At 40.1% G+C, this 14,231-nt stretch overlaps 1 protein-coding gene across 2 annotated transcripts in view; it reads right to left on the reverse strand.

Moving 5' to 3' along the window:
• Nucleotides 1-14,231, reverse strand: part of UNC13B (unc-13 homolog B) — a 212,838-nt gene that overhangs the window by 167,183 nt on the left and 31,424 nt on the right. For both annotated transcript variants that reach the window (XM_062599298.1, XM_062599297.1), the window contains exons 4-7: nt 13,078-13,195; nt 11,994-12,117; nt 4,238-4,308; nt 1,126-1,183 (exon numbers count right to left, since the gene is read on the reverse strand). In XM_062599298.1, the coding sequence (XP_062455282.1) occupies nt 1,126-1,183; nt 4,238-4,308; nt 11,994-12,117; nt 13,078-13,195 (371 nt within the window). The remainder of the gene's footprint in view (nt 1-1,125; nt 1,184-4,237; nt 4,309-11,993; nt 12,118-13,077; nt 13,196-14,231) is intronic.

Below are 14,231 nucleotides of genomic sequence, written 5' to 3' on the forward strand. Positions count from 1 at the left end.
AGGAGCACACATTTGGTGTTACTTAGAATACCACTGCTGGCATACTTTCATATAGGCTTGTAGATCTCAGCTACACAACACATCCAGATTTCCTAAGCAACTGGAAAGTGTCCATGTTTTTGAAACTAATTTTAAGACAATATAATAAAAGCATAGAGATAAATTAATTTATTCTCTCAAAAAAGGCAAAGAGTAATTAAATTTCCTAATGTCAATAGCTTCGTAGAGATCCTATAATCAGCCTAATGGATAAACATTCTGCAAAGAGTAATATGCAAGTCTTCCAGAATTTTAAGCTGAGGATAAAAGATTTAAATTATGAACTTTTCACTTTATTAACATTGCTGCCAAAAATAGGTAAGACATTTGAGAGGGTTATCACTGAGGTTTCATCTAGTGTATGTTAAGAGCAATATTTCAGAAATATAATTTTGCAAACTATCAGATATAGTGTATATGATGCTATTTTCCCATCTGGGTTTTCAGAAGTGTGGAAAAAATTTAGAAAGCAAGATGAGACAAACCAAAATTAGTAAAAACATTTTTCATCTTTCAATTCACCACTTAATGTTTAATTTCTTTCATATTACTTTTAAGTACACAAAACAGCTACATTTTAACAGGCTACAGGCAGCATCCCTGACTACATCTACTTTCCTCCTCTTAAAATTCCATAAAAGTCATAAAAATAACATTGAATACATGGCATTTAAGTAGAATATAGACTGACTCAGTTATACAATGAAAATTGAGCATTCAGTTTCTCATCTGCCTTGGTATTACAAGTGTCTGACAATCTAGGTGACCCTGGACACAGCTTGTTTTCCTAACACACATGAGAACACATCGACAAATTAAACACTTAATACCCAGTTTCACTTTTTAGCATCAGGAGTTTTAAATTTACAGTTTTGTGGGGGAAGATTTTTTCATAACCTACAGAAGTTACTGGTTTGACAAAGACCAAAGAATTGCTCTCTCCAATTGACTCGTCATTTCTTCCACGCAGTTCTAACAAGAAAACATTGTTCAGATGTACCATCCTTTGACAACTAACCAGAGAAGGCAACAAAGTAAACTGAAGGAGGAAAAAGCGTTATGAAGAAATAAAAAGATCTGACTTACAACACTGGGAGGCAGCACTGGGCAATGGTTTCTTCCGGACTTCTTCCTGATAGGAATACTAAAGGAAAAGAAAAGGAACACAAACCGGTAACTTTCTAAATAGTTTTCAGAGCATGACACACCACACTAGAGAAAACATCTCTGATAGTACTAAAGCACAAAGCAGTCATCTTAATATGAGAACATCCAAATATTCTCCCAGAAGTCTCTCCCTTTTTGCATAAAAAGCAGACATTAATAATTGTGCATCTGGCTAGTGCAGTCTGCTTTACTACAAGCAGAGGCAATATTTTCAATTCTGAGACTTCAGTTTCAGCATCTAAAAGATCCAACTCTCTGGATCAAAGTTTTACAGTGGTGGGGGGCTCAGAACTGAGCATAAGGCAACTTATGTTTTAGGCACCCAAGCATACCTTCAGGAGCTCAAGACTGAAGGTTAGGGCTCACAGCAATATTGCACTTGGACACTGGAAGGCAGCTACGTAATTAGTGCCCAGCAGGGCTGTAAAACATTTGCCCAATCAACACATACAGTGGTCACAGAAGAGTTTGTATGTCCACAGTGAAGAATTTCTACATCTCATTTCACAACAAATTAGGAAACAAAGATATTTCAATTAATCAGCTTCAACTTTTACAAAGCTGTTATAGCATCAAAGCATTCCCCAGGGAAATACTGGTGGTCTTATTTTGTTATTCTCCTCTGTGTCATATTACAAAGAGATAAAAGAAATTTAGGACAACTGGGCAAAACAATGAGAATAGTCTTTGCTAGGAAAAATGAGTCTCAAGAAAAGGAAAGAAGCAACTTAGTAACCTGAGAGCTATAATCTGCACTAAACAGTAACACCAGACAGCCTCTCCTTTGATTTGGTAAAAGTTAATGATCAGCTCATTAAGTGAAGGGGGGACAACCCAAAAAACTTCCGTGGTGCTTATTTTCATTTCTATGCTATTTAAAATGCACAAGTGATGCTCAAAGGTGGCAAGCCATATCCTCAGCGGAGTTATTCATAATCACAAAAACAAGATCTCATAGCACCGACTGTTAAGCAAACTTGTGGAAGGAAGTCTGCTGATGAGCAACCTAAGCTGCACAGAACAGCAACAGGTTCTGAACCAGTCATACTCAGAGATGACATTCAAGAGTGGCAACAGTTTGTGCTTTCTAAAACGTCAGCCCAATGGCTAGCAGCAGTCCCAAAAGGAAATTGAACACAAATAGAAAACAGAAAGCATTATTATGCCACCATATAATGGATCTCCCAATGGATCTGCATTTTGAATATTGTGTACAGCTTTGGTCTGTTCATGTTTTATCTCAAACGGTGAGAGAAAAAACACACACACACAACAAAGTTGTATGAAATGTGAAATGCTGCTATACAGACTAGGACTCTGCAGCCTGAAAGCCACCAGAGGGAGAAATCTGCAGAGCTCCAAGTGGCACAGGATGGATGAAAGAGGGTCAGTCACTCAGTTTCTCCAAAACACCTGCCTCCCTGCCTCCAGCTGGTTTCATAAGGAAGGATTTCTTTGTTCAGAGCAAAGAAAATAATTATACACAGTGAGAAGAAATAAATTGCCGAATTCCTTGCTACAATGTAACAGACCCAGGTAGGTTAAAAAAGCTAACTGACAGTCACAGAAGAAAAATCCATCAAGTGCTGTTAAACATAAAATTTAAAATTACTACCTCAGGCTTGAGAAGTGCCTAAACTACAAGTTGCTGCAGAGTCAGAGAATATTCAAGGAAGATGCCCCTTGCGATGTTCCTCTCCAGGTCACCAGACATAGGACTAGATGACCCTGGGTCACGCCCTGCACAGCCCAGGCTCTACAGCCTGGGTCAGGCTCTTAATTTTCTTACTGGCGAAAGGGAATATCCGTTATAAATTAAGTTGCAAATACAGGGACATGACTTTGTTGTTATTATTTGGTAAAAGAATGCACTTAACATGCAGACATATGGCACTTCAAGAAAAGAGGAGTCTCAAATTCAGGACATTTTTCAACAAATAAAGGTTCAGTAAAGCACTAGAGGGCATCTAAACTCCACTGAAGTACCTGGCACAGACATGCTACAGCCCACAGGAGCAGGGATGCATCACAGCAGTATCACTAACAAGTCAAACTACTTTTCACTGAATCCAAGAGGTTCTCAAACTTCTGGGAAGGCAAGAGAGGTTACCCTGAGGCAATTATTTTTTAATTCACCTAAACGTTGATCAGTCCTCATCAAGAAGAAAAAGCCACCTTAGTTTTCTCCACTGGCACAGTAAATTCGATGACTGAAATAAGGATACATGACAGATCCCAGAACAACAAGCTCCTAAAGTCACTGACAGCACCTTTTGCAAGGTATCTCGCTAAGGGAAAAGATCTATTGGAGTTTAATCAAGCACCATGTTCCTACTCACTGTAATAAGCATTGATACATGAGATGTAAGAAATGCAAAACTTCAATAACTGCAAAAGTATGTCAGATCTTATTTTGAAATCACAGCACAGCAGTATGAAGTATAAAGAAAGTAGTATGAAATGTAAAGAAAATGTAAATCATAATTTTTAGTTTACAGCAGTCTACCCAAGTACACACAAGAAAAATCCAAGAAAGCAAAGCTATAGCTAGCAGGAAATATAACACAAAATTCATAAACTGAGCCATTAACAATCTGATCAGGCCAAAGTCTTCCCTCCAGTAATGTCTCATTTCCAGGAAAGATTCACTAACTGTTTTTGTCATCTTCCCAGAAAAAGTAAACTATAAAATATTCTTTTTGACTTGATTTGATGAATGAAGACAGTCTATCATGGCTTGTCAAGAACTGCTTCATCCTCCTGCAAGGTAAGGAATAACATTACCTTTACTTTGAGCACACATGCATCAACAGTTCTATTTGAGCACTTCCAGGATATGGAAAAACATTTATCTGATTAAAACCAACATTACACTTACGAAAACAATTCTGAAAACAGCTCGTGGAAGACGTGTAAATGCAAAACATTTAGTAGTTACCTTAATCACAAGGATTCAATACCAAAAATATAAGCAAGCTACAGGACATTCAGGGCTGCATTCCTACATTCCTCTTTCAGTTCAGATATTTACCTCATCATCTCCAAGTGAGTTTATTTGTTCTAATTTTCTGGTCCAGTATCTGGCTTCTTCTTCAGGGATATCTATAGAAAAAGAATCAGAGTCATACTATCTTACTGACCACGCAAGTTTGCATTTATCACCAGCACCACTAAGAGTATTTCAAGATCACACCACGAAAAGCACACTTAATTTTGAAGTAATAAAACTGCCTTATACTAGCACTCAAGTGGAAAAATGAACATTCTAAATAGTCACATATTTCAAGGTCTTCAGAACAAACATTACTTTTTTGTTTAAAACTGATTGACCAAATGCACACCACACAAAAGTAGGAAAGAAGGAGACAGAGTGGTATGTATTTAATTCAAGTATTAGTTTTATAAGGTGCCATTTAATAATGACTTGCTACATACTTGATAACACATAACAAGATCAAGAGCCTCTTCCGGAGGCTTGCATAAACCTCGAAAGAACAAGGACTCCTTTTGGATAGCACACCCCACCTATGGTGACCCAAATGAAGTATCGGGGTTGGGTCTTGTTTTCCTTCGCAGGTGATAAGGAGATGTTGTGAGGTGATGAACAGAGCTATAGACACATTCAGTGAAAGCAACTTTACACCTCAATGCAACTTCATTGTGAAATGCATTACAGCCATCCTTTTACCTTCCAGAAAATTTACCAAGTTAACTGCTAACAGCAAGTAGCAAGCATTCTCACCTTTATTTTGGTAAGGATTTTCTATTTCATACTTTGAAATAAAACATTGTGGCCTAATGGCTTGAAGGGAACAATGAATTCTCTCACTCAAAGTATCACCTCTCTGAGGACACTGTTGAAGGTACAGATGAACTGCTGCAGAAAGCTTAACATGAAGCAAATCAGCCCCATCAACCTAACCACCCTCAGGGCTAAAAAATGAGGATAAGTCCTTATACGAATTTAGCAGGCTTTCCCATCCCCTACAACTCTTAACTTGTTCAGATGCCTCATTAGGAGCCAAGATGTTTACACCTAACAAGTTTGTTTTGCTGCAATGAACTATATCATACAACTAGATCCTCAAAAACATGTTAAGCTGTACATAGGCAAGAATAAGAGAAGTATGCTGGGATGGTTTCCTGATGAAAATGTACTTCCAAAAGTCACATCTATTCTAGCTTCTGAAAGAAACAATGAGATTTTAGAGTTTGGATTTTTTTTTTGGGGGGGGGGGGGCAGAGTTGGGAAAGGGTAAGTGTTTCACTGGGATGGGAAATTAAAGATTTACAATGCTTTCAGAAAGGATTGAGTGTTACTTTCTTATTTCCAGCGAGAACACCTGTTTGGCATATGTCCTCTCAGCCACACAAACCATCATCTTTACTAAGGTCTTTGTTTAGGCCTTTATTGACCTAAAAACATCTGGAGAAAGCAGTGGCCACTGTACTAGAACACAAAGAGCTTCAACACCAATAATGAACATTTCCAAATATCATGGAATTTTCAAGGAGGTATTTCCCTAGATTACGTATGAAAATAACCACTATATTTTTATGCAATAAGCCTTGTACAGACAAAGGGGATAAAGCAAGTCTCACTTGAGAAAGTTTCAGGGAACTGGAAATTTAGTGCCAAGGTCTTGAAAATCTGCATTAAGTAGAAAAAGGACAAGCTATTTCTCCTTTCTTGAGAGGAGATCAACAAGGTAATATATTTTAACCATAACACATAATCAGTTGCTCTTTCTGATGTACAGTATGTTGCTCTGTTGTCGTATGTTATTAGAAAACAAGGCAGGAGAAACATAAGAGGGTTCTCCACAATTATGGGTCTTGCAGAAATATATACCTGCTTTTGATCATGAGGGCTATGGATCAAAAATAAACAGATTTCTTAGATGGGCTCTGCACAAATTAGGGATGATATGTGAAAAATTTGGAGAGAATTGATTTACAAAGGGGACATCACTTAACTGAAGGTTATCAACATAGGACCTAATGCAATTTAGGGAGACAAGAAATTCCTGCAAGAATCTGAAACAATCCAAATATTATAGCGAAGTATATGGAATTTTTGCCCTTGGAAGCCATTACATCTCTAAAAGCCAAAGAATAATTCATAAATTGAGGAATAAACCCTCCAAAGCCCAAAATCTATTCCAGTGAGATCCAGGAGGAATGATGCGATATCATCGACACCGCAGAAACTGTAGTGGTCTCAGAGCAGGCTTCAAAGCTTACGCATAGATCATGGTTTATCTGCATGCCCAGGCAACAAGGAGCACTGTGCATCTCCTGGGTTAGTTTTTAATCTCCTGTATCCAAGGTGCCAGTTTCACACACAGAGCTATGAGATTTTTAGCACAGGATTACTACTGCTCTGTAGAGACAGTTTTTTTTTTTTTTCACACAAGTCAGAAATAGAAATATTCAATGGTCGAGCCTGAGTTTTTAAGGGCATCTTTTTGTCTTGGAGAAACTTGCCACCAGTGCAAATGGCAGCAGAGCTACTGCACAGCAAGCCTTAGACATTAAGTAATCAGACTATGAATTAGAGTGAAGTTACCTCTCAGAACAGATGCCCAACAAGCCAGAACACTACTTTTTTTTTTTTTTTTTTTTGAGAAAGCAAATTAGAAATATTTAATTTTACCACCCTTTTGTGTCTAGTCTTAATCATCTGTTTTGTTTAAGCTGTTTCTTTGGAATACAGAAAACGCAAACCCCTTGCGCAGAGATCAGATTGCTTATGAGGCTCATCCTCTAACCAGCTCTTACATCAATACAAAGCTTTGATTACAAGTCCAAGCTACTTCACTACATTAACTTTTGCTTACAAGACAAGGAGTTGAACTAGTTCAAACAGATCATCCGACATCAGCCAAGGACTCCGCTGACATCATGCTGGGTAAACAAGACAGGAAGGCCATATGCTGGTGAAATAAAACTGCTAAATAAGTACAGTGATAGAATGGGTAGATCTATTCACTACCTTTTTGGATTTCTTCATTTGACACTAACATGGAAAGGCTCCTAGTTACTCTCCTTGCTTCTATCGCCATCTTCAGCCAAACGTTGAAAGCTGAAACCCGGCCATCACTCTGGGCTCCTGGTGTCAGGGCATAGCAAGGATTGGTTGCTCTCCCTTGGATACTTACACACACCAGTGTTCTCGTGTAGAGAGCCCTAGCTTGCACTAACCTGGAGTTTCAGCATAACAGCTCTTCTCTACAGTGGGGCTGGGCCACAGCTCCTCACTCTACTTGCACATCATCCTGTGCCACCTGACCTTTTCCCAAGTAGCAAGTCCTGGGCTGGCGCATACCCCAGCTGTGCATGAGCAAGAGCAAGTGATGGAAGCAAAAGAAATTCAATTCTTCAGTTCCTCCCTTCCTCAGTTACCAGCCCCAATTTCTTCCCCTTCCAGAGGTATGAGTCTGAACAGGTTCTCATTAAGACGCCATTGCAGAGCTGAGCATTTCTCTTCCTGTACAGCTCTCACAACAATAAAACAACAAAGCATATTTACTGCACCTGACGGCTGGATGCAGATCAGCATGCTCCCAGCCTGGGAGAGGTGAGAACCCCAAGAGCATTTTCACTCCAATTATCTACCAGAAACAAACTGGCACAGACCCAGATTACTATAGACTGGGAGTCAAAAACATTAAGCACTCCACCATGCAAGAGACATGCACATAGCCACTGCACCTCTAAACAGAAGGAAAGAGTAAAATTGCTTTTTAGCAGTAAAATTTTACACTTGAAAACCAACATCTTGGAGAGAAGCCAGTACACGTTCACTGCATCTCAGGACAACAGTGGCAAGACTAATTCTTGGGCTATCTTCTCAAAGTTTCTAAAACAAGAAGAAAATCTAACCATCTCCCGTCATGAATGTCTGCCTTGTTCCTGAGAAGAATCAGATTTGAATAGTAGCCGAAGCTGTTCTAGTCTGTCTTAGCTAACACCACTTCCCATCAAGAAAGCAGTTGATTACCACTTTTAAAAGTCTACTAAGCACCAAAATGCTTTGCGCTGTAAGGGTTAATATCAAACTCTCACTAGCACTTCCTATTTTAGAAGCTCACACTTTCCTGCATTTTCAGAGAAGACAATTTTCAGTCACTGTTTCTGGGAGACTGAACATTTAAGAACATGGGGCTAGCCACAAACTTTTAGGTGAGAGCCTGGTCCCCAGCACTGCACTCCATTACACACAGCAATTCAGCACAGAAGATCCACAGATCTGCTCCTTCCCCTACACACCACAGCTAACGCCACACTCAACACTGCTGAACACAAAGCAAGACTTGCAGCAGGTTACACAGAGGATATACTGAGGATCTTACAGATGTTCTCGATCCCATTAGAAATGTAAGCATTAGCAAAGTCTAACTCCTAGATGATCTCTGGAAAGATCTGATCTGATTATATCACCAGAAGCAGAGACTACATAGTCCTTACCACTCTCTTTTAGAAGATGGTTGCTTCCCAAATTCCAGTCTGCTAACTGTCTAAAAACAAATTCACATTTAAAAAAAAAAAAAAAAAAAAAAAAAAAAAAAAAAAAAACACACTCTTGGTTGTCCGCATCATGTGCTACTAATTACAGCATCAGCATGCTCTGCATTTCTTCCAGCTTTTAGCTATTGCCAGCCTCCAGAGAACCAAGAAAAGGTGCAGGAAGCCTGAAAGCTTGACTCACCAGGGAGGAAGAATCCCAAACATGTTAGGTAGAAGCAGAAACAGCAAACTAACCTGGGATAAATGTATTACAAACAACAATTCAGTTTCCCTTTCTAACCTCTCTGAAGATACAATCATGTTTCATACGAAGGACTCCAGCTTTTGCTTTTTTGAAATTTATTTCCAATTATGATCCCTTACCAATTTCTCACGCACTATACAAATATAATGAAACACTTTAAATGTACAGATTGAGCAGCCTTGGACACTGCATCCACATGCATCATCTAACATAACTAAAACAGAGCAGCCAGAAGCAATAGAAAAAGTATAACAGCACACTCCAACGGAAGAACACACTATTTTGGTAAAGCTGCTACCCCAGGTAACCATATTTTACCAGATTTGGAAAGCAGCACAAGCTGTACATGAGCAAACATGTATCACTCCTGGTCTTGTGCTCCTACAATATCGAAGAGATCTTCACCTGGGAAACAAAACATGATACACGATGTTCCGATGCGCCACTGCAAACACGCTGTTATTAAAAGGTTACGTCTGTGGTGACAGAGCTGCAGACGTAAGAACTTCCATGGCAGATCAAAGATCTGTTTAGTTCTCTGTGCAGGTTTAGAACAGCTGTTCCCAGCTGACAAGGCAACACAATCTTAACAAGTGGGGCATGAAGAGGTCATGCTGCTGCCCTCAGCCTAAAGGGAGATCACTCAGCAAATCCACAGGGAGAGAGGCAAGGGCAGTGCTGTGAGCTCAGCTATCTTCACGCATCCCTCCAAGACTCCCAATCCATCTCGCTGGGACCCTTCTCCTCCATCTAACAGGTGGAGGAAGCAGATATTCAGTCACCACAGGAGGGGAAGCACCACTTGAGAAAGATGTGGGTAGATGTCATCTTCCCAAGATTAATTTTCCACATTCCTAGCACCTCCACCTTTTTGATCTGCTTCTGACCTTCCTGCAGTCGGAAAGACTGAAAAGGGAGAGGATCCAAGAAAACCCAGCAGCACTCTGAGTCAAGAGCAGCAGAAGCCTTGAAACGGCAAACTGACATGCCCGCATTTCCCTGGACATCACAAAACCCTGGACAACTTTCTACGCTCCAGAATAAATTTACTTCAATACAGCAGACTCCTCCTAGAGTTTTCTTACTAAATCTACAATCCACTGAAAATTCACATTGCCATTTAAAGCCTCATACGATATATTAGACATTGTCTCAGACCTCTGAAAGGCAGTTAAGTGTGAAGTACCCATGATTTCAGGATTTGGCACAATAAACAAAAGAATAGGTGTGTTTTATACGATCAGCTGGGTTGAATCAAGATCGGCTAAGTCACTAAACATTTGTTATTCATTTAATGTTCTCAGTCTTCTGCACATGCTGTGGTTCTATACAGTATAATACATTTTAAAATAGTGGTTAAAAGAAGTCTTGCGTTTTGAGGGCAGCAGCAGGGAGAAAACATACATTTATTACATGAAATATTTTTCATTTGTTAAATCCAGAGTGCTCCAACACATACTTGTTTTGTGGGGAGTTTGTTTTCCTACACATGAAACAGACTGTTTATTTCTATTAAGCACAGTTCCACAGACTGCAATGCAGTCCAAAACACAAATTTCTGAAGAAACTAAATTCTCTTTTGGATTTTTCCTGAATACAGAGTGAGAGAGATCACAACTCTATGTTCTTAAAGCAGAGACAATTTAGAAGCAATGGTGTCAAGATGAAATTACAAGCCTTGCTGTTAGCTACATGTGCTGTCTTCTCTCCCTTTGGGCAGCCTGAACACCTTCCCCACAGAAGCAATTTTTCGTTCTACAAGGAAATAAAGTGAGCTGCTCCTCTCCTTATATAAACAGGCAATTTCGCTAACAAACTTCCCACTGACATAGTGACAGCAGTGAATCACCAAGAGAGTTTTCATGAGGAAGAGGGATAGCTCCACAGCAACGTTAGACAACTTAAGATGCTGGATACCTTTCCTCCTTTAAATTCACTGTACTGACTAGACTACTGGACTGTAGTTAAACAGCAGTACCTGTTACTTCTATAAAACATTGCATTCAGTCAGATTTGCTCCATCTAGCTGACCGTGCACTCAAAACAGTACATCTAGTGTAGCTCTCAGAATGCGAGATACAATTTACATTGATTTTAGTGCCACACAGCCAAGGTCTGCATCCTCCCTTGCACAAAGGAGGGTGGGAGACTAACAGATGACCTAACTTTTTTCCACAGCAGATGGCCAATCCTGACAATTACTGGCCAAATGCCAGAGGGTGCACAAATGCTCCACCAGCCCTTAGATCATGACGCAACAGTGCTCACACCACTGGGAGCTTAGTCACAGAAAACAAGCAACAGGCAGAGCAGGAGAGACAACTTTGAAACACTTCAACACCCAAAGCAGGAAATAAACAAACACACGCACACACACACACACAAAATCCACCCAAATACCATCTCTGTTCTAGCTCCTGTGAGATAGTGAAGACCTGGAAAGAGAAGCTACATAAAGCCTTGGATGTATTCTAGCTAAACCCTTCCTTCTCCCTCAACTCTCCTTTTCTAATTTAATTTTATTAAAAACACTTTTACTTGAGACAGGTTTGCTCAGATTAGCTGCTTTTCCACAAACTGTACTTTTCAACCACAAGTATTTGCCAAAAAAAGCAATTATTCTTATAATATCAAGTTATTTATATGCTCTGTCAATGATAAGGTTTGAAAACATTGAGCATTAATACTTCACTAATCGAGCAGCATGCTTCTAACAAAACAAGTGCATTTACTGCATATAGCTCATTCAAAATAGCTCTAATAGACTTGAACTCTTCTAGAGCCAAATGTGTATAAATGCAAAGAAGTGAATGTTCCCTACTTGCACACAAAATGTCTGACTGCACAATCCTGAAATAAGCATTACTAGTTTCTAAACATTCATCTGCTTAGAGACCTTCAATTCTTTCCTATTTATTCTGACCTTTTAAGAAAGAAAGGAGTCAGTCAAGGAATAGTCACCAGCATTGATCCGCACTAAACTCTCCAGAGTAAGTTACTGATATTCACTCACCAAAAGGTAACTCGAATCTTGTATCCAACAAAATCTTATGAGGAGTTGGCTTTTTGGTTCCACAGATTTCATCACGTTTCATTACAACCTCTGCCTCCAGTGTAGACCATTCTCCTGGACCTTCCTGTGAATCATAAGCCACAGATGAAGTTTCAAGTCTGGCAGGTGCTATTGCAGTAATTCTCACACATTTACTAGGATTAGAGCCTCACAATATTATCAAGATCTGATTCTCAGTTTTACATCTACAGGCATCCATTCAACACATGCTGGAAGTCTTGGTTTCACAAATCCTAAAAGCTTTTATGATGACAAGAGGCATATACCTCAAAGCAGAACTATTCATTTCTCACTAGAATTGCAAAGGTAAGTCCTCAAAGGCAGAAGCCAAGGACTGCCTGGACAGCCAGACGAACTCAGCATTGCCTAGACCTTATAGTCACTCTGCTGGACATCCTTACCCCTTTCCCTTTCATGGATAACAAATTCCTTCTCCCTACTCCAAGACCAAATTCAGTAGTATTTTAAACAAGTGCACCAGATTTGAGGTAAGAGAACCAAGTATGTTCTGATCAATTGCAAGGAATGACAGATCCAGTAGTTCGGAGAATTACAGATATGAGTGCAGCCTATTTCCTACTTTTTTAAAACAGGAATCAACACCACTAGATATCCTCTAATGCTGCACTCAGCAGTTGCAGGAAAATGATGTAGACATGCCCTAGGACTTCCTTAAAAGTCAGCTTGCCTATTACTAGGACAACTATAACACCCTCTGTCTTTAGCAGGGACTTAATAAATAAATAAATAAATAAGGAGTCTGTATCTGAGTCTTCAGCCGCTTGCCAAAAATGCGTGTTCTTTAACTTATTAAGCCTTATATTCTGAGTTCACATGAGTGGAACAAGATCACAGAAACCTATTTAAGTTCAACTGCTTCATGTTGGCAGCTTCCTTCTTGTTCCAGCTTTACCAGTTGAAGTTCTGCTGAGAAGCACAGCTCTGATCTGCACCAGGCAAGCTTTGTAACACATTAACTATCAACTGTGGTGCTCCCACAATAAAATTGGTGTGTCAGCTTAACCTCATCAGCTTGGCGAATGGCTTTCAGAGCAATCCACACGGTCCCGACCAGGGTGTCCCAGATCAGTCCTTTGTTCCATACTTCAACAATTAGGCCCAGGTCCAGCCGACTGATCTCACTGCAAGAAAACAAAAAGCAGCACAGGTGAGGAAAAAGCAGAACACAATCCAGGTCTGCTCAAGATGCTGCATTACCACTGTGATCACAGCAGTGAACTCTTTCCACGTAGCTTACTCAAGCTACAGACAGCTTCTGGAAGGAACCTGTGTGGGCCACAGTGGCTTGCACTCATAGGGAACATTCACTCCTAATGGTCGGTTTCTCTCAGTTTAACAGCACAAAAATCACAAAATAAAACCCTGAACTATCTCATGGACTGCCAGAGTTGGAAACTCATCTCAGCAGCTATATACACAGGAAGAAGCAGTAGATTTTTGGACTGAAACAGAGGTAAGCTCTTCTGTCAGCAGCCATCTCTACTTCTAACAAAGTGAGCATCTCCTTTCCCTCAGCAACACAAGCGTGCGTGCTATGGCAGGCTCAAACATGCCAATACGCATCTGTGAACAGAGCTGCAACACGCCAAGAGTAATAATTTCACACACAGCATAGCTGCATTAGCAGCACTACCTATCACTCGGTGCTGAGTTGCACTGTATCGGATCCTGCACTAGCTTGTTCCTCCGTATGGCGCTGCAAGGCTTGGAGCCATGTGAGTCCCTGGCACCACATGGCAACACAACCACACAGTCTTTGTGTGCTATGCCCCTGGAAATACCTGTCAAAAGCTTTTCACGATTGTCGTCCCTCTCAGTGAGCAAAGGATATATCTCAAATTCGCTTCTCCCTTGTGCTCCATGCCATTTATGCCTCCTCTCTTTTATTGTAGTTTATAACATGTCTAAGAACAGTGTGATGTGTACAGCTTCAATTTTGGGAAAAAGTATAAAGAAGAGAAGGCCCCCAAGCTCTCTGTTAATACACAGCGGTCTCACACTTACTATGTAGCAATGTTGTTGCCCATTCTTGTTTGCGTTCAAGACTGCCCTTTATCCACCTGCTAATCTCCAAAACTAGGTATTTTGGCCACAAAGCGCTGCTGCCTACTGTCCTTCTGTCCAGTCAAATGCACCCGTGTGAAGTTTATCACAGGA

This window comes from Rhea pennata, chromosome Z (genome assembly GCF_028389875.1).
Source record: "Rhea pennata isolate bPtePen1 chromosome Z, bPtePen1.pri, whole genome shotgun sequence".
NCBI classification, from domain to species: domain Eukaryota; kingdom Metazoa; phylum Chordata; class Aves; order Rheiformes; family Rheidae; genus Rhea; species Rhea pennata.